Below are 24,859 nucleotides of genomic sequence, written 5' to 3' on the forward strand. Positions count from 1 at the left end.
AGAGACTGAGAGTCTCCTGAATTCGGGTGTTTCCGACCCCAAATCTCCAGACTCCAGATTTCAAGCGACGATGACAGGGGGCCACGTGAGCTGTGGAATGTAACGGGCAAATTCTCCGACCAAACGCTTTACATTCTATCCTGAAGGCTGAGACTGACACGTTCGTCTTACGAGGCCCGACTCCGGCATATGCCCACTCAGAACTGAGACCTTCGAATGACTGAGCCGGCAGACTCGGTCACTGCTGCAACGTTTGATGAAGATTGACCCGTCCCAATAATCATTTTCTCTGGGGACTGGAGAAGAAACTCGGGGAAGGGACTCGACGGGGCGAGGAAACAGTGATTGGCAGGAAATGTGGGCTGAGGTGGCCGTCCACTCCGCTAATCTGTTTTCGGACTAACTCAAGGAATTTAGCTGGCCAAACCCCAGCCAAGATGGGCCAATGAATCTTGACTGCACTTGACTTGCTGGGCGCACCAGCACCGATTTTCTCGCGACCGAACAAACATTCAGCCATTGCTTCGTCCTCGCAATAGTGAGACGCTTCCTCCGCTCGTGTTGGACGGTTCGTGAGAGCAAAAGCAGCACGAGCGGAAAAAGCAAAGGAAACAGCCGCCAAAACACACTTTTCGTCTGGAAGTGTTTCTAGTGTAGCCTTCTCGAATCCATGGTTCTTTCCGTATCACGGGACGATTTTATCTTGACTCTCGCCTCGTAAAAGAGATTCCCGGCCAGATTACTCGCGCTTCTCCCGCCTAGGTACCGTGGTTTGACCGCTGCTACGCTTTGACCGGGTGTATGATGTACCATCGTAAGGTTAGGCTTCTCTTCCTTCAGCCTTTCCCCCTGCTACGTACTACTTGCTCAGACAAGCAGGTCATCGGATGGATCCACAACGGCTCCAAGCCGCCAAGTATTCCGGGCTACAAACGAGTTGAGAGCCTGCAAACGAGCGGCCGACGATCAGCACCATGTTCCCGCTTAACTTGAAGCTGACTTGCTGTCTGCCTTGGCTGTTCGGATACACTCTTTTCTTCTTCCCTTGTAAAGTTTGAGTCTTGATCATTCTGGCGGCAGTTACTAGCGAGCCTCGCGAGGAGACATGCTTGGCTGGCGGCGCAAGTCACCCCGGACTATCCAAAAGAGAAAAAGTAAATACATATTCAAGCTTGAAAAATAATCTTCGCGCCACCATCTGCCACAGCAGACCAACTGGTCCCACATCTTAAATCCCGCATCAATTGGCCGTCTGGGGTGAAGGTGCCAGACGGTAATTGGGACCCTCCAGCCTCTTTGTCTGCATTGGTCTTGCTTGTCACCAGGCAATTCATTTAGTTCATAATTTCAATTCCAACCTTTTCTTCTCTTGTGTTCTTCTTCTTCAACCCCTGCTCTTCCTTTTCATCCCCTCTTCCCCTCTTCCCCTTCTTTCTTCTTCTCCCACCCCGCATCTCTCTCTTTATCCGCAGTCTGCGTCTCACGTCTCACAAGCTCGAGTCTTCTTTCTCTTCTGGCAAAAGCCATCCATTCTCTCCTTCAAAGACCTCTACTCTTTGTCATTGTGTGTTAACCTCTGGTCACGCTTGAAATGGCAGACGAGGTGGGCAAGGAGATTTCGCCCGGAGCGCCTGTCCAGGCCACCCAGCAGGAAACCCCTGTTTCTTCCATCAAGAAGCTGTAAGCGCTCTTCTCGTGCTATTCATCCCTCTCTACTAACATGCTTGCAGTGACAGCGAGTTTGTTGACACCGCGGAAAAGGGTGTCGCTGAGCACATCAACCTGAACAAGAACACTTCAGCCAAGTAAGTAACACTTAACACACCTGTAGCGGCCCGCGCTCTGCTAACCCTTAACAGGATCAAGAACCCTCTCGCCGACCTGTCCGAGGATCAGGTGCTTCGCGACGTCGGAGACTTTGCTCAGGAACATGGCCTGAATGATATCCTCCCCAACTTGCGCAAGGGTTCTCTTATTGCCCGCGATCCCGAGAACTTTAGGTCCGTTCCTGGCATGACCCCAGACGAAGTACAAGTCATTCAGGATGAGACCGATCACAAGTGGCGTCAGCCTCGCTCTCTCTACTTTACTATTATTCTCTGCTCTATCGGTGCTGCCGTCCAGTAAGTTATATCATTGCAGACCTATCGGAAGCTGGAAGCTAACTTGTTCAACAGAGGCTGGGACCAGACAGGAAGCAACGGTAAGCACCTGGAAAGACAACGGACTGCAAATACGTCTAACATTCTTAGGTGCCAATCTTAAAATGCCTGAAGATCTCGGAATCCCCGAGACTGGGCCCCACGCCGCACGTAACCAGTGGCTTGTTGGTGTTGTCAACGCGTAAGTGCCTCCTCTCCTCAGTCTCAAGAGAAGCGTGGCTAACTGAACAACAAGTGCTCCGTACATCGCTAGTGCCGTCATTGGCTGCTGGCTTTCCGACCCTTGCAACTACTACCTCGGACGTCGTGGTGCAATCTTCGTCTCTGCTATCTTCTGTCTTATCTCTCCATTCGGTCAAGCCGTCAGCCAAACCTGGCCCCAACTCTTCATCACTCGCGCCCTTCTCGGTATTGGTATGGGACTTAAGGCATCGACAATTCCCATCTTCTGCGCTGAGAACACCCCAGCCGCCGTCCGTGGTGGCTTGGTCATGTGCTGGCAGTTGTGGACTGCATTCGGTATCTTCCTCGGAACCACTGCCAACCTGATCGTCAAGGATACCGGAACAATCGCCTGGCGTCTGCAGATGGGCTCTGCCTTTATTCCTGCTATTCCCCTGATAATCGGTGTCTACATGTGCCCCGAGTCACCTCGTTGGTACATCAAAAAGGGAAGACTTCGTGAAGCATACGAGTCTCTTTGCCGTCTTCGCAACACCGAACTGCAGGCTGCTCGTGACTTGTACTACATCTACGCCCAGATCAAGGTCGAGCAGGAGATTGCTGGCGAAGGGAATTACCTCACCCGCTTTGTGGAACTGTTTACCATCCCTCGTGTCCGCCGTGCGACTCTCGCCTCCTTCACTGTAATGATCGCTCAGCAGATGTGCGGTATCAACATTGTTGCTTTTTACTCCTCCACCATTTTCCAACAAGCCAATGCATCTTACAGCGAGTCTCTCTGGGCCTCTTGGGGTTTTGGTCTCGTGAACTTTTTGTTCGCCTTCCCCGCGGTCTGGACCATTGACACTTTCGGTCGACGCTCTCTTCTTCTTTTCACTTTCCCCCAGATGGCGTGGACCCTGCTCGCGGCTGGCTTCTCCTTCTACATTCCTTCAGAGTCCAAGGCTCATCTTGCTTTGATCGCTTTGTTCGTATTCATGTTCGCTGCGTTCTACTCGCCTGGTGAAGGCCCTGTCCCGTTCACCTATTCCGCTGAAGTCTTCCCTCTCTCTCACCGTGGTACGTACCCTTCTCCCTATCGCAAATGCCAGTTCTAACATTGGACAGAGGTCGGAATGGCTTGGGCTGTCGCAACCTGCCTGGGCTGGGCCGCCGTCCTCGGTATTACCTTCCCCCGAATGCTCCATGCCATGACTCCTACTGGCGCTTTCGGCTTTTATGCTGGACTAAACGTTATCGCTCTGGTTATGATCTTCTTCTGGGTCCCCGAGACCAAGCAACGAACCCTTGAAGAACTCGATTACATATTCGCCGTCCCGACCCGCACCCACATGAGGTACCAGCTCCGACAAGTTCTTCCTTGGTGGATCAAGCGTTATGTTCTCTTTCAGAAGAACGCTCGCCTTGAGCCACTTTACAAGTTCGATCACGTCACGGCGACCTCGTAGTCGAACCACGAAAGACATGACGAAGAAAATACAAAATTTGACCAAAAAAACCCATCTGAGGAGCCTCATCTTGGTTCTGGATGCCGAGGGCTCTTTTTCCCTTTTCTCATGATTGCCTAACGTACCACTGTGGGTTTCCTAGCTGATTTGGACCTGGCCATAGATTCTTTGTTTGCTTATTATGCTTACCGTGCATGGATAACCTACTTGGACAATGGCCCTGTGGTCTACATTGGTTCCTTTCCCTTATGTTCATGTCATGTGTAGCAAATGATAACCATAATTTTTATTATACCTGCATGCTTTATCTTGTTCAGATTTGAATCTCGACTCGCTATGCCTGCAATCTGTTTTCTTGTGTTGGACCACGGATTGGGATTGAGCAAGGCAGATAGAGTCTAGTCTAGAATAATTGCAAACGCAGAGCATTACCTTCATAGCCCTTTACTGACTCCTACGCGTAGCATGCTAACTTGGAGCATTCCCCGAAATCAATGATGTCGGTTAGGGTGGATTGATACGAAACTTTGACATATAAAGGTCAGAGTAACTAATGGAGACCTTCCGCTCCTTTTCACTGTGTCAAAACTGAAGGATAGGTTTGATAGGAGTCTGGCATCAATGGCTCTTTTCTGGTCCTCGCACGAACTCCGCCTATTCTACCAACATCGCAGCCTTCCCTCTTGATTTCCGAGACCCATGACGAGATACGGCTCCCGGTTTGTTCACCTTCTACGAAGCGCTTTAATCCTCCGAGGTATACATTCTGATCGATCACAAAGGTACTTGAGGGCCGAACGTCTTGTGTGGTCTAATCTGCTAGGGAGACTTTTTTTATCCCTCCGATTCGAGCATCTGCCATTGCGAGCGATATCTTGCCTTCCTTTGAGGAATATTACCGATTCTATTCCATTCTGCACTGGAAATAAAGGTGAGACCTGAGTATAGTGTCACGCATGCTTGGTATACGCCGAGCTGTGTGGACTCAGATCCCTGTCATGCCTGTGATGGCAGGTCTGGTTTGACCTTGATGCCGATCACGCATTGTAAGTGCAACATAAGTCCATCATTCCTCCACCGTACCCTGGCTCTTTCAACCTCCGATCTTCTGAAGCCAGGCCTATCCACACGCCTGAGGAGTTTTATGGGGGCAGTGCTTGACCTTCTGACTACCCAACGCTATACTCGTGGTAAGCCAACCCAATCCCTTCAGACCTGAGAAACGATTCAAACTGATGCTCCACTGTCAAGACTGCCCTATTGCTCTCATAGGTTGAGTTACTCGAGTTATATTCATCTCACCTGCTCATTACTCACGTCCAATCTCTGACACCTACGCCCTCTTTTTTTCGTATTCGGCGACGCTGAAGGATACTTCCTGGCCCATGGGTTCAAAGAATCGTGCCGTGTGGCTGGCAGTACATAATTTGACAAGCTCGGCTCTTCAGCATTGTGCCATTGGCCTAATATCCCATCTACAATCAGGGTTCAGCCACATTTACCCCAAATCCTACACATCCAGATCTCGGTTCGATAGGCCAGCCGTCTGGCTAGCCGCTAACCATACAGCCACCGCTACAACCCAAGATACGGACCGTGGGGGCCATTGACCGCGTGGCTTGAATTTAGCCGTTCCTGGTGTGATCGACCATGTTCTTCAACGGAGCCATGACTCGCGTGTCGGCTGCACTCTGTCTCTTCCGCAAGATTGCCGCCGTCTTTACCAGGGCACTGTTGTCGCTGGGGGCGGGAAGCCATATCATTATACACGGTGGATAGGCCAAGGAAAGCTACTAAGAGGGCTTTCAGAAGCAGCATATAAAAAGGAAAGTAGACCTACCTTCATTATCCATCTCCAATCCTCCTCCTCAAGCCAATTCCTCAACAAAGCCAGCCAACATGTTGCACAAAATCAAGCTCAGCCTCCTCACCCTAGTCTCCCTCCCGGCGCTCATCGCCGCCGAATGCCGCCTCCAAAATAGCATCTGAAACCCGTACCGGCCTCTGCAGGCCCCAAGGCGAGAACGACTAGACCTTTGCCATGCGCCTCAGCGAGCTTGTTGTGCCCACCTTTGACTCTGACTACATGGGGGCGCCTCGTCCAGAACAAGGGCTTTATCATCTACGACAACGCCTGAGTACCTCGCGGCGTGTATTCCTGGGGCGATGGCTGCGGGCCCCCCTACGTGATCCAGGAGAACTGGTTACCGTATGTCCTTACTGTGACGAATGTGAATTTCTATGCTGCGGATGGGTACTTCCGGTTCGTTTATGCGAATGGTGCCTATATGATCGGGGAGAATCATGCCACGTGCGAGGATTTGGTAGGTGGGTTGAGGGTTGAGGTTGGCTGTAAGACTGGGTTTCCAATTTACGGAGAGCCTTGATATTGATGATGAGTTGAAGGCTGTTTGGAGAGTATTTGTGGGCTAGCCGAGTTATTCAGAAAGAGGGCACTAGGCATAGAGGATAAGGAGTGGAGCGGGGTCTAGGGCTTATCAACGCTCCTGTTTTGGTTGAACTATATAATTCATCTCGAAACCTTTCATCAAGTCTCCGAGATCAGGGTCTGAAACTTGGCCTTGCCAAACAAATTATACAATGCTCGAGAACAACCGAGTAAATCAAAACCGAATTACGGCAGCATTTCACTATTACACTAAGCACAGAAGGCTTGGATCTATGCGGATCTCGGGATGATACCAAAATGCCCAACAATTCATGATACCCCCGCAACTCGATATCCCCTCCAAACCTCAAACCCCAGCTTCTCATAGTACCCTTCCATAGCAACCCAGTCTACGAACACCCCGCGAATCCCCCTATTTCTCATATCCTCCATTGCATGGCTCACAAGCGCAAGGCCGATTCCCGTCCCGCGCGCATCCTGATCGATTCCAACGCAGCCAATCAGGCCAGTATCGGGACCGCAGAGAGGCGGGAGAGCCCAGTTTTCCTGTAAGATAGGTGAAGAGGGTGAGAGCATGAGTGTCCATCCGATTTGTTTCCCGCCTGGAGCATAGGCGACCATTATGCTTGATGGGTGGGTATTGGGATCCAGCGTCTCGAACATTTCGACCCAGGCCTATGCCATGTTATCAGTCCATCTTGTATCAGGAACAGAGAGTGCGGATGAACAAACAGCATTATCCGCAAAATTCCTCCTCTGTCCCTCGATACACTCCTCAAACCCATCCTCACGCAGAACCCCAAACGTAAACCCACCCTCCCTAGCCCTCTCAACATACCTACTGACGTTCGCCTCCCGCTCAGTGCCAAACCCCTCAATCACCCGAAACAAATCAACGGACCTCATCCCCGGATCGCGAAACCGAAACCCCCTCTTCGCAAAAAAATTAACTACCCCATCTGGTAGATCTCTCGGAACACCAGGCCAGAACCTCGGGAACGAACTGCCCAGGATCACGTTGCATGGTGTGTACTTTGCTCTGTAAAAGGTCAATATATCGGAGATGAGCGCCGTTCCAATGCCCTTGTTGTGGTGTTTCGGGTGCACGGCGAGGACGGCGAGGTAGCCGGATGGGCCGCTGTGGTGGGTTGGTGATTGGTAGGATAAAACGAAGCCGATGATTTTGCCTTCTGATGTTGTTGGTGAGTGTGAGCTTGTTCGCGCGACAAGATGGTGCGCTGTTGGCTTTGGAATGAGCTTCTGGAGGCTTGATGCGGGGAGTGGGTAGCCTGGGAGAGAGGCATTCCAGACGGAGGTTACGCCGGCGAGGTCGGCTGATATGTCTAGAGGGGTTATTTGGAATTGAGGTTCAGGCATGGTGTCGGGTAGAATGAGTTTGCTCAGAAACATTCGTGGTGAGGAGAGAGGGAGGAGAACAGCTGTGTTGGATGCGGAGACCGAATACCCCTCATTTGGATACAACGTACTAGTAGTAGACTGGTAGCCAAGACGATCCTCTACGGAGTAGAGCCCGCCTTGCAGTAGCAAGAGTCTTAAGATTTAGACTCGACTCGAGTCAAAGTGTCACAGAAGCTGAAAATTAGACATCTGAAGCTTATCATTTGCTATTGGGTAAATATGAAGATATGTTTCTACCCCCAAGGACGACAGTTTAACTATCCAGAGTGCATCATATTTAGACATCTACTCATTCACTACTCGAATAGGAATATATTGTTGCAACGCCACCCAAATCAATTGATTCGTGCTTGATTTTCCCATTCCCCAGCCTAACCCAGTTGTTTTGCATCAGTGTAATCCCAACTGTCCCAAATATGTAGTACAGGAAACGCAAAATATGCAGCGCAGCCGACAGTAAGGAAGACGAAGGAGGTTTTTTTGTTCAATGAGGAGAGGAGAAGAAACAGGGGAAACTGAACAGAAAGGAAAAGGAAATCGCAAGCAAATAACAATACTGCCAGTTGTTATGAAACCCTGTAAAAGGCAGAAAATAAGTAAGTAAGCATTTTCCCACCAATTTCAATACACATCATAACCACGACCCGGCATGAGAAACAGCGACAGTAATAACGATCAAGTCCAAATGAGTAAGCAACAGAAGATAATGAATCCAGCCAAGTTCCCAGTGAGAGTAGAAATTACACTGAGAGAAGACATGAGATGAGGTAAACGGAAAGGAGGAACAAAAGGCATCCCGCAAGTGAACTATAAGATTTTAGAGTCTAGGGTTTCTTTGTCCCTAATCAATCGTGAAAAAGGAAGAAGAAAAAGTCATCACCCGGAAAGATGTGTAACGCCATGATTCTTTAGTGTCCGTAGTTACCTCCCCAGCCGCCTCGTCCAGTGTTCCCATAGTAGTTACCGAAACTGGCACCACCGTAGTTACCATAGCCAGTGGCCTGGTGATGGCCCTGGTTTCCCGCTCCCTGGTGACCACTGAGGCCGCCCAAGCCGCCGTACTGAGGGTTCAGGTGGGGGTAGCCACCGAAGCCCTGCTGGCCCTGTTGACCCTGGAGAGGAGGAAGGCCGGCTTGGCTCTGGGACTGACCGGGAGTGTTGGTCGCAGAACCAGGACGGTTAGCTTGCGAAAGGGAAGGGCTGGGCCCGCCAGTCTTGGAAGCATCGTAAGCCTTCGTTTCCTCGGAAGTCACCGGGGTTTGCTGGGCAATTGGCTGGTTCTGCCCGAAGCTACCCTGGCCACGGCTGAAGACATCTCCCATGCCGGCAGCACTGAACGCACTGGTGCCTGCGGCTGACTGCTGGCTCTCGGAGGGCTGAGCGGATCCAGTACGGCCATAGACCGAGTCACGGCCTGGAATGGCTTGGTTGAAGGTGCCTGCAGTGGCAGGCGACGAAGAGTGATCGTAGGAGAACCCGTGGGGCTGGCCGTACATACCACCCTTGCCACCATACGGACCGTACTGGCTACCATAGCCGTACTGAGTGTGTTGAGGCATGTATTGGTCCTCATAACGGCGGGCATCATCGTACATCGGGCGGCTTCGTCCGTACTGGTTCACGTAAGAAGCATAGTGGGGGTTGGAGTAGTACTGTTGGTATGGGTAACCGTAGCCGTGAGCAGCACCTTGACCGGGGATGTGCTGGGCGGAGGGGGTCTGCGCCGCTCCAGGAAGGGTGGGATTGGGGGTCGTATGACCGCTGTTGGGGGCAGCCTCTACGTGACTGTAGCGGCTAGGAGGTTGAGAGGTGGGGACTTGTGGCTGCGCTTCGGCACCAGAGACACCGAATCCCGCGACAGCGCGCTGCGCAAGCGAGGCATCTTGGAACTGGTTGTAGTAAGTGTAAGGAAGGCGCTGGTCGCCAGCGTAGAACGGTGAGAAATCGCTTCCGGTGGTGGCGGTCGGCTGAATGGGAGCTTGGTTGGCGAATGGCTCCTGAACTTGCGACTGTGGCTGAGAAACCTGCTGGGTGAACGGATCGTAGGGTTTGTGAGAATCGGTGTAGCGAGCAAAGTCGGAAAAGGAGTTGTCAGCGGCGGAAGCTTGAGGAACGGGGGGCAGACCCGGAGCAGGGCGCGAGACCGCAGGGACATCAGTAGGAGCTTGAGGAGCCTGGGTGGACGGAGGCAAGGAAGCACGCGGGGCAACAGGGGAATGCTGAGGAGGTTGAGCACGGGTCTCAGTGTCTTCTCTGTTTTCATCGATATCAGCTTCATTTAGTCCCATGCTGCCAAACTGCACAGCGGTACGGTCAACGGCATGGTTTCCTGGCATAACCACCGCTTCCTGCTGCTCCATGACGCGGCGCTGTGCTCCCGGAGTGCGGATGCTCTGTTTCAGAGCGCTGGTTGGGAAAGCACTGGGCGTGGGGCGCGCGGGGGTTGAAGCTGCGGCAATGCTGGGGTCAATGGTGCTGCCAATGGTGCTGGCAGCGGTGGCGGTCGGGACGGGAGGAGAAACATCGGGAATTTGCGCAAGGTTGTTCTTTGTCAAATCATCCTTGGACGGTTCAACATCAGCGCTGGGAGGTGTTGCGATCTGCGGCTCCTCTGTCGGTTGAGGAACAGCCGCAGGCTTTTCTGCAGCAATGGGGATGACGGGAACGGGGACGGGGACAGGGACAGGCGCGGGTGCGGGCGCTGCTTCGGGTTCGGTAGGTGTTTCTTCTGGGACCGGAGCGACGGCAGGCTTTTCATCTACAGGGGCGGGAGCGGGAGCGGCGGCGGGAGCGGCGGCGGGAGCAGGAGCAGGAGCAGGAGCAGGAGCAGGAGCAGGTTTCTTCTGAGGAGGAGGTACTGCCGGTTTCGCGAACAATGAAGCCCAGCCCTTCTTCGTACCTTCGGGCACCGCTGGTGCTGTATCAGAGGTAACAACATTTTCCGGGGTAGCTGTTTCGGCAGCTGGGACAGCACTGGTGGTAGTCACCGAGTCGACCACGGGGATGATCTCAGCAGGAACGGCTGGTTTCTCAGTGCGCGCCCCATTGGCATGAGCACCGGCCCGACCACCGCGACCGCCACGGCCACGATCCCCACGAGCGCGACCGCGACCTTCAAATCCACCGCGCGCCCCGCGTCCTCCTCGCACGGCGGTTGTGGCTGGCTCGGTGGGAGTATTCTGTACTTCCTTCGCCTTGGGACGACTCCGATCGGTTGTCTTCTTCTTTACTTCTCCCCATTGGGAGACGGCACCTGTACGAAACAAAAGAATTAGCCTGGATGCATTCACGAAACAATAATTGAGTTTGGAGGGCGAACCTTCACTAATGCGATCAATTGCCTGCTCAAGGTCACCGTTGGCATCCTCCAAAGCGAAAACCAGATCCTCGTCTGTCCAGTCGGGGAACAGCTCCTTCAGCATAGGTAGGGTGTCCGAGTATTTCTTCTTCATCTGACCGAGCTCTCCCTCGTCCTCGAATGTGGGCTCTGTAGTGTCAGGCTTTGTGGATCTGCTGCCACCTCGACCACCTCTGGAGCTGTAACCGCCACGCCCACCACGGGCGGACACCCTGCCACGAGAGGCGGAAGACCTCGATTGAACTTCAGACATGTCTTGTCGATGAAATATCTGGATCTCCAGGAGGGAGAGGTGCAATGGAGCTCGAAGAAGTCTAGGGAAGACGGGAGGAAGAAAATAAGCTGCGGCGAGTGGAAGAAAAAGCGGGTAAAAAGAGGTTCGTTAGTGTTGTCGTCCTCCGTAACGATCACAGATGCAGCCTCACACGAGAGAGGCCAGCACCGAAACGACGGTAGGGGAGCCGCTGGGGGGCTGGAGAGTCAGAGAAGGAATTGAAATAGTGAGAAGACAAGGCTCTCAGCAAAGAAAAGAAGACGGCAACAGAAATGGCGGGGAGAGTGAGTTTGGACTGAAGGGAGGGTAGTAGGAGAGGAAGTTAAGAGTTTCCAGAAATGAGGTTTTCAGTGGAGAGCGACCAGCGACCGGCAGAGAGAGCTGTGGTTCGAGTGGCTGTCCTTCAGTCTCGTGGCCCGCGCGAGGATTGGATAAATCGAGGGGAGACAAAGACGGTTTGACTGCTTTTTTGCTTCTTGGATTCTATTTCTATCTGAATGCGACTGCCCATTTCCGCCCGAGGAACTACGCGGCGCCTTTTACACTGTTCTTTGAGCGATGGCGATGGCTGGATTGACTTATTGTGGGTGGTTTCGTCATCTTTTTAGGCTTCAATTCACCCATGGGATTGTATGTTACAGATCCTCCCAAAGCCGGTAAACCAAGGAGTTGTCCTTGCTCAACTTATGTCTACTAGTTTGTAGGGTCCCTTGTTGATTTCGCTTCCGTGTTGATCGCCTTCCAAGGGGTTCAGCCCAAGTAGGCATTCCGGAATCATCATCGTGGCAGGTTAAGGTTGGTGGTAGTGGCGGCCCTGGAACCCTTTCTCACCGCCCACGCCCGTTCATCTTGCAATCCTGCATCTGTCGATCGTTTGATTGTCTGATCAAGCATCAAAGACTGGATTCTCAGTATTCTCAGCGCCCGAATACCACGAACTGGGAACAACAATGAAGACAGCAGTTAGAAATTTTTCTCCCTGGTCAAAGATCCATCTCCCGTTGCCCCGTACTCCACGTCAGTCCGAGCAGCTCCTCACTTCCCTTACGTCCTCCTTCCGTCGTGAGTTGGATCGCGAACATCCGACCAGCGTCGACAACCATGCCTCGAATGGGCAGCCCTCCTCCGTGAAGGAGCATTCCAATTCTTCCGCTCATGCTACCGATCAACATCTCCGCAATATTCTTGAGAACCCGCTCTTCAGCGTGACGCCTCCGAGATCCGTTGCTTCGCCCCACGATGATCCGAGGCTGGCAAAAGAGCCAATGGTAGTATTCGACGAATCAGTTGCATCGGGATCTGCTACTATACACACGGTCAGCCTTTGTCTCAGCTGGCAGATGCTCCTTGCCAGCCCGCACAAGGGGGAGGACTTTGTGAAGGCCTTGAAAGATTCTCGAGCGGGCTCTCGAGTTGTTTCCTGGTGGCATATGTCCAATTCGTCGGCGAAGATGGCATTATTTCGATACGTCAAGCCTGAAACACGAAAAGCCCCCTTAATGGCAGAGTCTGGTAAAGTACTGGTAGACCTGACCAAGTTCATGGTTGCTGAAGGTCTGCATGATACGATATTGGATTGGCTTCGGATGCTGCAACATTCCAACATTGGAGATCAACGCGTGAACCATGCTTTTGCCATCTCAGCCTTCAATAGACTGCTAGGTAGCTTCTTGAAAGCAGAGATATTATGCGGTGGTGGAATCGAATCTGCTTTGCATTATTACATCACAGCATCCGAGAGCGACACAACATTGGACAGGAAACAGTTGCTGACCGGCCCCGGAATGTTTCTCTGCACCTCTACTTTACGCGAAACCGCAAAAGACATGATATCACCACAATTATATGAACGATACGCGTCCATTATGTTGAGCGTGCTGCTACCCGAGACATTCAACAGGGCTGTCGTGCTTCTTTGCCACCCAACACAGCCTAATGCCAAACCGCTTGTTAAATACATGCGAAATGCACCTTTCGAATACCACGGTCATCAGGGTACAGCACAACGCGAGAAACACATAAGGGCGTGTTTCCGTGCTCTGGCTGTTTTGGATGAGAACAAGAACAAGAAAGATTGTCTATTTTTGGCGGGCTTCTTGCGACAGTTGTTGGAGGAAGATCAGGGGTTGGGCGCGACAACCAAGTCTCGCTACCATATCTCATCTGAAGAAAAGGACCTTCTCTCTAGTTTGGACCTGGCTTTCACATGAAGTGTGTAGTTTGACCGTTCACTTTCTGCGAGTTCGCGAAGTACAACACTCTACAACCAGGATGCCCCAACCTCTATGGGACACCAATCTCTGCTTTTGGCCTTGTAGTTCCTGCATCAATATGCGATATGGAGCGAGAAGACATGGAGAAGACAGAATACCTGCTGGCGACTTGGGTTGTGCTGGCCTGGACTGTACAGTGCCCTGGTCCCGGTTAAGGGATCTCCGCATTCAGCTCCACATCCAGCCGCACCACTCCTACGGAGTACTAGGTAATCGTCTTGGCATGCTTACCAACAACACAAGTAATGAGGGCTTGATTATGCTTACCCGGTGCTGTGTTTCCGGTCTTTTAGCGTGCCTTGCGTTAACTTCTCGCAGACCTTGGGGCTCCGAGAGGTCAAGAGGGGAAGAGCCGAAATTACTATTCTCCGCAAAGAAATGGGTTAGTCTAGATGAACACCACTGGGCTGCCTTAGTAAACGTCACTGCGCAACCTCACCTCGCTCTTCCCACCTCATCCCTTCAGCTGGCGCTCTTTTCACGTTTTGATTTGCTTCAATAGTCTTCCATCTAGCAATCATCTTGACTGCTTTTACTCGAGAATTTTTTTTACCAACCCGACAACCTGTCTTAGTACCACACATAGTTGCCGGCGTTTACTATATCCGACTCAACACAATGGCGTCTGCACCCCCCATTACCGCGATCGTCTCCGGTATGTCCTTGTCTTTCCAAACATACTGATGGATTTGCGCTTTGAAACAGCGAATACTAATCTTGCGACGCCTAGAACCTGCGGGCAACCCCGATGGCGAGTTGACCTCTAGCGAGGTGTTGCAACACTCAACTCAAATCTCCTCGAAACCTTCCACTGAGGATCCCCCTCTACTCAAAACCAACGAGTCAGAACCACAGGAAACCTCAAAGCCCAGCGGGCAACCTTCTACTTCAGCCAATGGCACATCCAATGGAACGCCTGAGCCAGAAGCCAAACAAGGGCAGCCAAACGTAGGCGTGAAACGCGACTTGGATGTCACTTTGACTCCTGGAGGTAAAGCGGAAAAGCCCAACGCGGAGCAACAACAGCCGGCAGAACTGGAAGAGCCAAACACCAAGAAGCAGAAAACGAGCGAGGGCAGCACCGCAGATGCCGCCGTGGGAGCCAATGGCATCTCATCTCCCCCGGCGCAAAATGGCAAGGCTATCCCGGCTTCAGGCTCAACCGAAAAGAAGAAGGGAGGCCGGCCCAGGAAAATCAAGGACACGGTCAGAAAGGATGTTCCTACCGATGGTATTGGTAGTCGCACACGCAGCCGTACCAAAGTCGTATCCTAAATTTCATCAAGTGCTTACAGTGTTTTCCGAACGCCCTGTCGGATGTGGGACAAGATGGAGGCGGTGACGTCGTTCCAAGGGATGGGAGGTACGACGTCCTGTTGTGGCTTTAATGAGGAGCGAAGCATGTTCGAAGCAGCTATCATGTCCGCTAAAAACCCCAATGTCTTGAGTAATTTCAATATGAGATTCATCACCACAGAACTGAAGGATGCTTCTGCTATCCAAATAAGATAATATGTAACGCCATTCGCTCCTGATTGATGGAATGAGCGTCGCGCAGAGATGCCGACATCGGCAATGCTTGAGACAGGGCAGGCTGACTCACCCCGGAACGGAAAAACGCGGCATTGCAGAATAATTTCCCCCGCTATTGCCAGAGAAGGAAAGTCGGTGTCATAGTTGATCAATTCATACAAAAGCTATTATTTCGTCCTTGCTGCGGTCAATTCGAATTCACCATCGAGCATCTGCCCATAGAATTGCAATTGACTTTTCTACCTACACCATGGGTTCTAACAAGATTTGGCTGCGCGCTGAGACTAAGCCCGCCGAGGCGCGGTCTGCTTGTATGGGACCTCCGAATTCTCATACTTTTGAGTCATTGAATACTAATATTCATGCGATGGGTAGTGACCCCTACCACTTGTAAGGCTCTCATTGATGCTGGATATGAGGTTACAATCGAGCGCTCGTCGCAGAGTATCTTTGATGGTATGTTTGCTAGAACCCTACTCGTGTCACTCGGCTAATAAAGCTTTCCAACAGACGAGGAGTTCGCCAAGGTGCGATCAAATAGCCCTCCCTTTGCTGTCGCCATCCATCAACTCTAATCGACCATAATAATACAGGTCGGCGCTCCGCTCGTCGAAGAAGGATCGTGGGTGAAGGATGCCCCCAAGGACGCCTATGTTCTCGGCCTCAAGGAACTCCCTGAGGAGGACTTCCCCCTCGAGCACGTTCACATTTCCTTCGCACACTGCTACAAGGAGCAAGCTGGTTGGGAAAAGGTTCTTGCTCGGTGGCCCCGTGGCGGAGGCACTCTCTTGGATTTGGAGTTTTTGACTGATGATGTTGGTCGTCGTGTTGCTGGTGGGTTGATACTGCTCTTCTGGTTATTTGAGGCCATACTGAATGATGCGTAGCTTTTGGTTTCTCTGCTGGATACGCCGGTGCTGCGCTTGCCGTCAAGAACTGGGCCTGGCAATTGACACATCCCGAGGGAGAGCCCCTCCCCGGTGAGACACCGTATGCCAACCAGCAGCTTCTGATCGAGTCTGTCAAGGAGTCGCTCGCAGCTGGTCAAAGGCAGTCTGGCAAGACGCCTAGAATCCTCGTTATTGGAGCTGTACGTGCTCTCCACCTTGTTTTATCATCTAATTCTAACCCGGAGTAGCTTGGACGTTGCGGTCGTGGAGCCGTGCAGCTCGCCAAAGATGTTGGTATCCCCGAGTCCGACATCATTCAGTGGGATATGGAGGAGACCAAGAAGGGTTTGTACCCATTTAGTTGTTCCTTGACGTGCTCGCTAACATGTCCAAGGTGGTCCTTTCAAGGAGATTGTCGAAGACTCTGACATTTTCGTCAACTGCATTTACCTCACGTCTAAGCTCCCCGGAGATTTTGTCAACGTTGAGAGCCTGTCAACACCGAACCGTCGCCTGTCTGTGATTTGTGACGTGAGCGCTGACACGTAAGGACAATCCGTATTGGACCATTATATCATTGCCTGCTAACCTTTCCTCCTCATGTAGCACCAACCCCAACAACCCAATCCCCGTGTACAACATTACTACCACCTTTGACAAGCCCACAGTACCTGTCACCCTCCCAGCCGGAGCCCAAGGCACACCTCTCAGTGTGATCAGCATCGATCACCTTCCGTCGCTTCTTCCCCGCGAGAGCTCTGAGATGTTCAGTGAGGCGCTGCTGCCCAGCTTGCTACAGCTCAAGGACCGGGAGAACTCTCGCGTCTGGAAGCAGGCGGAGGATCTCTTCAAGGAGAAGGTCGCCACTTTGCCTTAGACGTCGCCATTCTGAAGAATCTATATTCTATATTAGTTGCGAATAGAGCTGCCTGAACAAAAAAGCTTAAATTAGATAATGAACATACAAGTTATGGATGACACCGAGGCACATGATCGAACCAGACAGCGTAACGACTCAGAATGGCATATCAACCGGAGTAGCTAATTCTCACCGACGGCCTGATATTATTGAGCCTATATTGACTGGGAGTCTTGTGTCCTCAGGCGCCGACCCGGGTTGTTGCAGCAAGGTCTTTTCCCTTCTCATCTCCACCGTTTCATTGCATTTTCCCCATCCCACGCCGAGGTCTTACTCTACCCCCACTTCATCAGCACACTTGCATCAGTTGCCCTCTCACAGTGACGAGTCGACGCAGGCACATATAGACAAGTTGTGCCCAGTCAAGTTTCGTCAGCGTCACAGACCGTCTGTCTCGCCAACTAGCCCGAGATCTGCAAGGCTATCGAAACGAAAACCGCTTCTTCCGCCCACTCCGGCGTCCATCATCGCGGACATCTCAATACCACCATTGGCTTAGTGCTGACACTCCGAGGCAATGAGGTCCCGCTGCCAACCTGAGTGAGCAGTGAGCACAAAGATGTGGGGTCGGAGACTCGGCCACTACAGCGAGTGCGGTCGGCTCTGAAGAACATCCGAACAAGACAGCGGCTGCACGCCCATTCTTTCTCCCGCCTTAAGTGATTGCTCTCTTTCTTTCTTCTGCAGATTACATTTACACCGTGGCTGCTCTCTTTCCTGAGATACGAGGTTTATTGTGCTGCCTATTTAAGAGGCGGCGTGCTCCGTGATTGCAGGATCGAACCCAGCCAGCCAGCGCGCCTTACTACTGTACCCCGGCCTCAATTCTCTCCGCAGTCCGTCCGCACAGCCTTCCCTTGGTTTTGGTTTGGGGTCCCATGGCAAATTTATTCGCCAACGGCTGACTTTCCATCCACTCCTAACCCACTCGGCCTCAAGAGGACTACAGCTCTAGGGATTTCAGCGACCAAGATAGACCTTCCAGAAAATTGTGAGGAGGCGACAGGAATTGCTTTTTCCTCTTTGTTTTCGACCACAGTCGGGCAGACTTTTGTACGCTACCCATGGAAGACCAATAGAACGCCAGCAGAAAGCATTATTGGTACATGAACCCGCGGGTTGATGCAGGAAAAATCAACGACGGTCGCCGCGTACGCGGCGGGGGCGTCTCTCGCGGCTGTCGCTCTGTTCTACGTTTTTGGACCGAATTACACGATTGACGGGGATGAACTGGGAGGCAACCGCAAGAAGAGCATCGTCGGGCTCTCCAATCCCGCCAACGACTGTTTTATCAACTCAGTACTACAGGCACTTGCTGGCCTGGGGGATTTGCGCTTGTACTTGATCCGCGAGCTCCATCGACGTGAGCTCGATGGACCGGAGATCTATAATCAACTTCCTGACCCAGATGAGCAGCTACGCGAGAAGAGGGCCGACAGGGTCCGAGAGTTGCAGCAGGGGACTGTCACCAGAGCTCTCAAAGAGATGCTAGATCGGCTGAATGAGCGCCCAATCTATAAAAAGACGATTACGGCGCGTGGCTTCATTCAGGCGCTAGAGTTTGCTTATCGGACTCGAATCAGTCGCAACCAGCAAGACGCGCAGGAGTTTCTGCAGATTGTGGCCGAACGCCTTTCAGATGAGTATCATGCTGGTGTCAAAGCCCGTCAGAGGGCGCAAAAGGCTTTGGATTACTCTGCAGAGGATGAATCCCCAACTGAGATCGAAGTGCGAGTCGACGACGGCACGGAGAATGGCCTCCCAGCTATTATTGACACAAAGCTCAAGGAGATTGACAACGAATATGGCTTTCCCTTCGAAGGCAAGATGGAGTCTCAGATCGAGTGTCAGTTCTGCCGCTACAGGTACAAACCAAACCAGACGTCGTTTGTCAATTTGACGCTACAAGTTCCGCAGAAAAGCTCTACCACACTTAGCGCGTGTTTTGATGGTCTTCTCAAGACCGAGTATATTGACGACTTTCGATGCGACAAATGCCGGCTGGAACACGCCGTTGAGGTCAAAATGAAAGATCTATCCAGATCCCGCTCGACAGAGGAGAAGATGTCTCTAGAAATGGAGATTGACAAGATCCAAACGGCCCTTGCTACTGATCCAGAAGCTGCTCTGGATGGAGTCACCCTCCCCCCAGCAGAACACGCGCCGAAGCGCAGAATTGCTCGACACATGCGGATTACAGTTTTTCCCAAGATTATCGCGGTCCATCTTTCGCGCTCCATCTTTGACCGAAGCAGCTCAACAAAGAATGCGGCAAAAGTGTCGTTCCCTGAGCGGCTTCCCCTTGGTGGTATTCTCAACCAAAAATTCTTCAAGCTACTCGCAATCGTCTGCCACAAAGGTAGTCACAACAGCGGGCACTATGAGTCTTTTCGACGGAACCACCTCTATCCTCCATTCTCAACACCAGATGTATTCAGTTCCTACGCACAGAGCCGCGCAACTAGCGAAAACCCTTCGCGCGTACAAAGCCCACGCCTCCCCGCTCGCAACGGCACCGACCCCGACCTTCCAGCTCTAAACATCTCCACCCCAGCCTCAACAGGTTCCCCATCATCCCTCTCCCCTTCCGAGCCCTCGCGCTCGCCGTCAACAACCGATCTATCGCGCCCATCCTCTCAACTAAACACCTCCCATCCCTCCCCGCGCCCAACGACATCCAGCAGCTCGCGAGTCTCCTTTCAAAGCACAAACTCTACTTCTAAACAAAACCTCTCGCCGACCTCCGCACCCCGCGGCTCATCCTTCGACGCTACCCGCCTCAGCAGCCCCATGTCAAGAGCATCCCTCGCAGACCGCAATGCATCCGCGACAGACACCGAAGTGTCCGTCGCCTCCCGGCTGCGCCGTCGACGCAAACCGGTTGACCGGTGGTGGCGCATCTCCGACGAGAAGATCAAGGAGTGCAAAACCTCGGATGTCCTGGGTATGCAGAAGGAGGTCTACCTTTTGTTCTACGAGATAGAGAAGACGCCGAATGAGCTTCCTTGACCGGGCCAAGACTCTCTCCTCTTCGAACTGTGAATTTTGCACTCTCGTATATAAATTCCATTTCCAGTTGTTCTGGAACCAAGACTCGCTTGCGTAGAGACGGAGGTATATTGGGTTGTGCTCAAGCGGTTGATGAAATAGACGTCACATTTTTTTTTTTCGTTATCGCCTTGTGCTTGTTATTTTTCACAATGGTTTCAACTAAAAATAGAGGGTTCGGGAATAATGCATTCGACTTTTTACTTCAGACCTGGTTCGGGCTTGAGGCTTTGAGGCTTGAAACCGCAGAGCTCAAGACAGACTCCCAAGCCAAACACAAGAGATATTATACTATGTCGTTCAAGGCCAAATATAGTTGGCGTATATATGTACCATATAATCATCTGTTAGTTTTGTTGATCTCGATCAATATGCAGTCCGATGCCATAGACGGGCAAGACAAAGGGTTCATTGTCCGTTCGCACGGAGCCGATTCCTTTGGCTATAACCACTTGGGTATGGGAGAGGAACATTCGAGAAAGCCAGGATCTGTACAAGTTGCCCGACACATTCCTCGAAATTAAGATGCGGGTCAAAATAACTCGAGCTTCTTGAAATTATCCAAAAATATTTGGGGTAAATAACCAGGTGACAATATTGTCAACGTCTAATCACGCCCTATACCTTACTCAGTGCTAAATTCCTATTCTTCAAGAACTCCTAAATGAAAACTACCCATAAATAGAATCTTCAGCCCTACTATCCTCTGAGACAGAGGAAAAAAGAAAGGAAAGATCACTTCTCGAGGTAAGATACTAAGCAAGGTGATATCAGTCATTGTCAACCCTTCCAAGTTATTTTAGTCCGCGGTTGACAATGTTTCATCTCATTATTCCTTCCTCTTTCACACCAGTTTCGAATCTTTGAAGATTGAACGGCGTGACGAACAGCGGATATCAGTTGAAAGGACGGAGTTTCTAGAGTACGAGTATCAGATAATGATAATGGATCGACAAAGAATACCCCACTGCCTACACTCACAGCCTTCTTCATTCTTGTGTGCGATCTCTGTATAGAGTGTGCTCCACTAGGTGAATGACTAGGCGATTCATCGGTAAGGGAATGGATAGTTAAGGATGATGTAGGCTTGGATTCGAAGCATATAAGTATAGTGTCGCCCTTACCCTGTCAGATGTGATTCTCTTCTTAAGTCAAATATCTTTAATAGCGCTGTGCGCTTTTCTTACTGATTTACATCATATGTACACATACTATACTCGTTGATATAATATTCTTTTCCACTGTTTATACAACTTAATACCCAAGTTTCGAAAAGGCAACTATAGCCACTCAACCCTAATTATGTCCGACGAAAGTTCCGAGATGTCGTCCAGCGAAACTGTGGGCAGCACGCTTGCCACTGCCGACGCGCAAGCGCTTGTCCGTAGAGCGCAGCTTACCGGGCGTGTCACGACCACGGCTTCTTTTGGTGCCGTTTCTGCTGGCTCTGGTGCAGCGGAGCAACCGGAGGAGTCGGCCGAGCCAACTTCCCAGGCATTTCAAGATTCAGAAGAAGTACAGGGTCAGGAGCCAAACACCCAGGCTCAGCAGCATCCCAACCCGCAGCTCAACCCCAATTATCCTTTTGGTGCTGATGAGCCCTCGGACTTTGTGGTAGGGGACCAAGAATCAGATGAGGCGACAGAGGAAGCAACTTCCTCATCACAGGTTGAATCGCAGGCAGGGGACGAGGGCCAAAGACAGAACTTTTCAAATCCGCACCTCAACCCTAACCATCCATTCGACGTTGACGAACCCTCAGACTTTGCGGCAGGGGATCAAGCATCTGAAGAAGCTACAGAGGTGGCCACATCCCCGGAACCGCAAAAACCAGCGCAAGAACAGGCCCAGGATGGCGAAGATGGGGAGCAGCTTCCGGTCCCTAACCCAGAAAACATCGAGAATGCTGATGAAGTACTGAAATTTGTAGTCGAGGAAGAGGCGCCGCCGACCCCGACGACGGTGGAGATAGAACTATCAGAGAGATCCGAGAATCAAAGTCAGGAGGGGGGTGGAAGTCAAAGGGGCGCTGGAGGTACCACTTCTTCTTCCTCTTCAGACTCAGACTCAGATTCCGACGCCGAGAACAGCCAAAACTCTGAGCAGGGATCCGACCAAGGCGCCAACCAGGAGCCAGTACAGGAGCAAGAGAGGGAGTTCGGAAGTGATCAGGAAACGGAGCAGTCGATTGAGCAGGCGAGTGAGGAGGATGAGAAAGAGAGGTCAGCCTCTGCGTCGGACGACATAAATCTTGTTGAAGACAAAGTCAACACGCCTACTACGGTTTCTACCGAGCTCTTGGTGTGGCGTGACGCAGAGTCGAAGCCAGAGCAAAGGCCATACGGAATTCAGCAATATCCAACAGCTCCAGGGGTTGGGCCCGCTCCACCAACGCCCAGCACGGTCTCTTCAGAGCTCCTCGTCTTTTCCGAAGAGTCACAATCAGATCCAGCACAGGAAACTGGACCAACACCACCAACACCCAGCACGGTCTGTTCTGAACTCTTGGTATTCTCTCAGGAGGCGCAAACATATTCAGAACAGCACACCGACAAACAGTCAGAGCAGGAAATTGGACCAGCACCGCCAACACCCAGCACGGTCTGTTCTGAACTTTTGGTATTCTCTCAGGAGGCGCAATCGTATTCAGAACAGCACACCGACAAACAGTCAGAACAGGAAATTGGACCGGCGCCACCAACACCCAGCACAGTTTCTTCCGAGCTCTTGGTATTCTCCGAGAAGGCGCAGCAAGAGGATGGTCCAATCAAGGAGAGAACGCAAGAGCAAGAGCAGGCACAGGAAGAAGAAGAGCAAGACGAAGAACCAATCCGAAGAGTGAAGCGCAAATCCCGTGTCCGATCCCCATCTCTAGAGCCCCAACCGAAACGACGACAAACGGTCCGGCCCGGTAAGACCCAAAGACGTGGCACTGCTATCAGATTGCCCAAAAGAAAGGCGACCGAAATCACAGTTGTTCCGAGCAAGAAACGAAAGACGAATGAAGACAAGGGCAAGAGCAGAGGTGGAACAAGACCGAAGCCGAGTACGTACCCTTTTCCTATCCCTCCTTTCCCATCCGCTTGCCACACAGTATGTAAAACTAAGAACTGCTAAAGTAAGCTCTGCAATAGTGAATAATGCCCCTACCGAAGTACTTGACGTTTATGTCTGCGGCTTGAACACGGAAGGCCAACTCGGGCTCGGCCATTCAAACGACAACGCCATAGAGACAACCCGCAATCCTTACCTGACAAAGAAAAAGGCTGGCATTGTCCAGGTTGCAGCAGCTGGAGCCCATTGTGTGGCACTTACCCACGACAATAAAATCCTTACTTGGGGAGCAAACCATGACGGGCAGCTAGGGCGGAGGTCCCGCAATTTGGATGACGACGAATACCCGTTAGCACAGTCGACCAGACCGAACAAGGAAGAAACCATGCCTAGAGAGGTCGATTTCTCTGCGGCTGACCTTCCAGATGATACCGTATTCACTCAGGTTGTGGCAACAGATAGCGCAACATTTGTCCTCACGGAATTTGGAGACGTGTATGGCTGGGGAACTTTTAGGGTACGCTTCCTTTACTATCTGGGAGTTTGAACGGTGATTGCTAACCTGGAACAGGATAACAAGAGCAAACTGAAGGAGAAAGCCCGAATTGACTCGTACAATTCTGATTATGAGGACAACAACGATGACGGTGACCGCGAGCCAATCATTGGCTTCTCCCCGGATAATGACCTATGCCAGCTCACGCCGATCAAGATTGAGGGACTCAAACATATCAGATCTCTGGCTGCGGGATCTCAGCACGTCTTAGCCCGTCACTTCAGAGGCTCTGTGTACGCCTGGGGTGCAGCTTCAAGGGACCAATTAGGGCGAAAGCAGCTTAAGCGAGGTCGATGTGCCCATCCTCATCTATTTCCACGGGTGTGTATCTTCCCAGGGAATAACTGTCGGAGCGGGTTCTTCGGCATCAGCGAGATTGGCGCAGGCGGGCATCACTCGTTTGCAATAAAGAAGAGCGGCGAGGTGTATTCCTGGGGGTGGAACATGTATGGACAAACTGGTGTTCCTGACCAAGAGTCAAACCAGTCAGAGTCATTCTTGGAACGGGAAGCAACAGTGTCTCAACCTACGCTGGTACCTGAGCTCCAAGGCGAAGAGGCTGTCTCTGTGACCGGAGGTATGAAGCACAGCATCGCGGTCACCAAGGATAACCGGTGCCTGAGCTGGGGCGCCATCCAGGGCAACGCTCTGGGGATCCCCGACAGGGATATCGATACCAACCATGTGCATAGCAGCGAGGACGGTTCCGTCGACGAAATCCTTGAGGTGCCGGGCCTCGTCACTGGCATCGACGGGAGTGTCACCTGTGCTGCAGCGGGAGCAACTCACTCGCTTGCAGTTTCGAGCAAGAGAAGGGCATTCGGGTGGGGATCAAATGACGAGTATGAGATTGGACAGCAACACAAGAAGGAGGTTGACTCGGCTACTGTGATTGAAGGTGGTGCACTGAAGGGCGCGAGAGTCGTTGCTGCAGTTGCAGGCGCACAGTTCACCATTCTTCTTGCTGAGTAAACATTCTCATTTGACAGTACTACTTTGTATATATCATTTTTCGTCTTTGTGTATTTGCAAGATTTAGATGTTTGGATATTGGTCATATATTTGCCTGCCTTTGTCATCAGTTTCTCGTGATTCAAGGTAAATAACAAGAGTTTGAACAGCGACTTGATCTTAGCTCCTGATGTGCGCCTCGAAATAGGAGGATGCCTCCACGCCATGGAACTGGACAATCAGACTCTGCCTACTTTCGGACACCCCCAAATTGCACTTGTTATCACGTCGGAGGTATGCTGACAGGGTTCAGCTGGTAGCGTGGGATCTCGGACAAATGTTGTGCGATTATTGAATCAGACTGTCATAGCGAGTTATGTC

At 51.7% G+C, this 24,859-nt stretch overlaps 8 protein-coding genes across 8 annotated transcripts; 6 read left to right on the plus strand and 2 right to left on the minus strand.

Annotated features, from left to right (window-relative positions):
• Positions 1–1,330: 1,330 nt before the first annotated feature.
• Positions 1,331–4,233, plus strand: BJX68DRAFT_88791 (sugar porter family MFS transporter). The gene is made up of 7 exons (XM_071049939.1): positions 1,331–1,680; positions 1,731–1,805; positions 1,860–2,123; positions 2,178–2,203; positions 2,253–2,343; positions 2,398–3,404; positions 3,453–4,233. Exons 1-7 carry the CDS (start codon positions 1,592–1,594, stop codon positions 3,791–3,793), a joined length of 1,893 nt encoding a protein of 630 aa, XP_070905289.1. The 5' UTR covers positions 1,331–1,591; the 3' UTR covers positions 3,794–4,233.
• Positions 4,234–4,243: 10 nt separating this feature from the next.
• BJX68DRAFT_225689 (uncharacterized protein) lies at positions 4,244–5,035 on the plus strand. The gene has a single exon (XM_071038417.1). The coding sequence runs from the start codon at positions 4,493–4,495 to the stop codon at positions 4,733–4,735; it is 243 nt and encodes an 80-aa protein (XP_070905290.1). The 5' UTR covers positions 4,244–4,492; the 3' UTR covers positions 4,736–5,035.
• A 1,477-nt stretch (positions 5,036–6,512) lies between these two features.
• Positions 6,513–7,580, minus strand: BJX68DRAFT_261529 (putative beta-N-acetylglucosaminidase; the record flags this gene model as incomplete). Its single annotated transcript, XM_071044166.1, has 2 exons — positions 6,513–6,878; positions 6,936–7,580. 2 exons carry the CDS (start codon positions 7,578–7,580, stop codon positions 6,513–6,515), a joined length of 1,011 nt encoding a protein of 336 aa, XP_070905291.1.
• Positions 7,581–8,530: 950 nt separating this feature from the next.
• On the minus strand, positions 8,531–11,233 carry BJX68DRAFT_261530 (putative RNAPII degradation factor Def1; the record flags this gene model as incomplete). Its single annotated transcript, XM_071044167.1, has 2 exons — positions 8,531–10,875; positions 10,942–11,233. 2 exons carry the CDS (start codon positions 11,231–11,233, stop codon positions 8,531–8,533), a joined length of 2,637 nt encoding a protein of 878 aa, XP_070905292.1.
• A 971-nt stretch (positions 11,234–12,204) lies between these two features.
• Positions 12,205–13,464, plus strand: BJX68DRAFT_261531 (uncharacterized protein; the record flags this gene model as incomplete). The annotated part of the gene is made up of 1 exon (XM_071044168.1): positions 12,205–13,464. One exon carries the CDS (start codon positions 12,205–12,207, stop codon positions 13,462–13,464), a length of 1,260 nt encoding a protein of 419 aa, XP_070905293.1.
• A 456-nt stretch (positions 13,465–13,920) lies between these two features.
• On the plus strand, positions 13,921–14,912 carry BJX68DRAFT_88871 (uncharacterized protein). Its single transcript, XM_071049941.1, has 2 exons — positions 13,921–14,182; positions 14,258–14,912. The coding sequence occupies exons 1-2, from the start codon at positions 14,146–14,148 to the stop codon at positions 14,800–14,802; spliced, it is 582 nt and encodes a 193-aa protein (XP_070905294.1). The 5' UTR covers positions 13,921–14,145; the 3' UTR covers positions 14,803–14,912.
• Positions 14,913–15,310: 398 nt separating this feature from the next.
• BJX68DRAFT_252178 (bifunctional saccharopine dehydrogenase/ubiquitin carboxyl-terminal hydrolase) lies at positions 15,311–19,878 on the plus strand (the record flags this gene model as incomplete). Its single annotated transcript, XM_071042503.1, has 9 exons — positions 15,311–15,371; positions 15,436–15,516; positions 15,571–15,587; positions 15,654–15,894; positions 15,948–16,150; positions 16,199–16,295; positions 16,345–16,495; positions 16,557–16,809; positions 17,998–19,878. 9 exons carry the CDS (start codon positions 15,311–15,313, stop codon positions 19,876–19,878), a joined length of 2,985 nt encoding a protein of 994 aa, XP_070905295.1.
• A 1,341-nt stretch (positions 19,879–21,219) lies between these two features.
• Positions 21,220–24,499, plus strand: BJX68DRAFT_261535 (regulator of chromosome condensation 1/beta-lactamase-inhibitor protein II; the record flags this gene model as incomplete). Its single annotated transcript, XM_071044169.1, has 3 exons — positions 21,220–22,963; positions 23,052–23,488; positions 23,543–24,499. The coding sequence occupies 3 exons, from the start codon at positions 21,220–21,222 to the stop codon at positions 24,497–24,499; spliced, it is 3,138 nt and encodes a 1,045-aa protein (XP_070905296.1).
• Positions 24,500–24,859: the final 360 nt, after the last annotated feature.

This window comes from Aspergillus pseudodeflectus (genome assembly GCF_044049435.1).
Source record: "Aspergillus pseudodeflectus strain CBS 756.74 chromosome Unknown BJX68scaffold_2, whole genome shotgun sequence".
Taxonomy (NCBI): Eukaryota; Fungi; Ascomycota; class Eurotiomycetes; order Eurotiales; family Aspergillaceae; genus Aspergillus; species Aspergillus pseudodeflectus.

What these genes read in the sequence shown, in the direction of transcription:
- BJX68DRAFT_88871 (XM_071049941.1), top strand. Translation starts at nt 14,146, where the DNA reads ATGGCGTCTGCACCCCCCATTACCGCGATCGTCTCCG. An exon ending in CATTACCGCGATCGTCTCCG is followed by an intron (nt 14,183 to 14,257) that starts GTATGTCCTTGT and finishes TGCGACGCCTAG; the next exon opens with AACCTGCGGGCAACCCCGAT.
- BJX68DRAFT_225689 (XM_071038417.1), top strand. Translation starts at nt 4,493, where the DNA reads ATGACGAGATACGGCTCCCGGTTTGTTCACCTTCTACGAAGCGCTTTA.
- BJX68DRAFT_88791 (XM_071049939.1), top strand. Translation starts at nt 1,592, where the DNA reads ATGGCAGACGAGGTGGGCAAGGAGATTTCGCCCGGAGCGCCTGTCCAG. An exon ending in GTTTCTTCCATCAAGAAGCT is followed by an intron (nt 1,681 to 1,730) that starts GTAAGCGCTCTT and finishes ACATGCTTGCAG; the next exon opens with TGACAGCGAGTTTGTTGACA. An exon ending in CTTCCCTCTCTCTCACCGTG is followed by an intron (nt 3,405 to 3,452) that starts GTACGTACCCTT and finishes AACATTGGACAG; the next exon opens with AGGTCGGAATGGCTTGGGCT.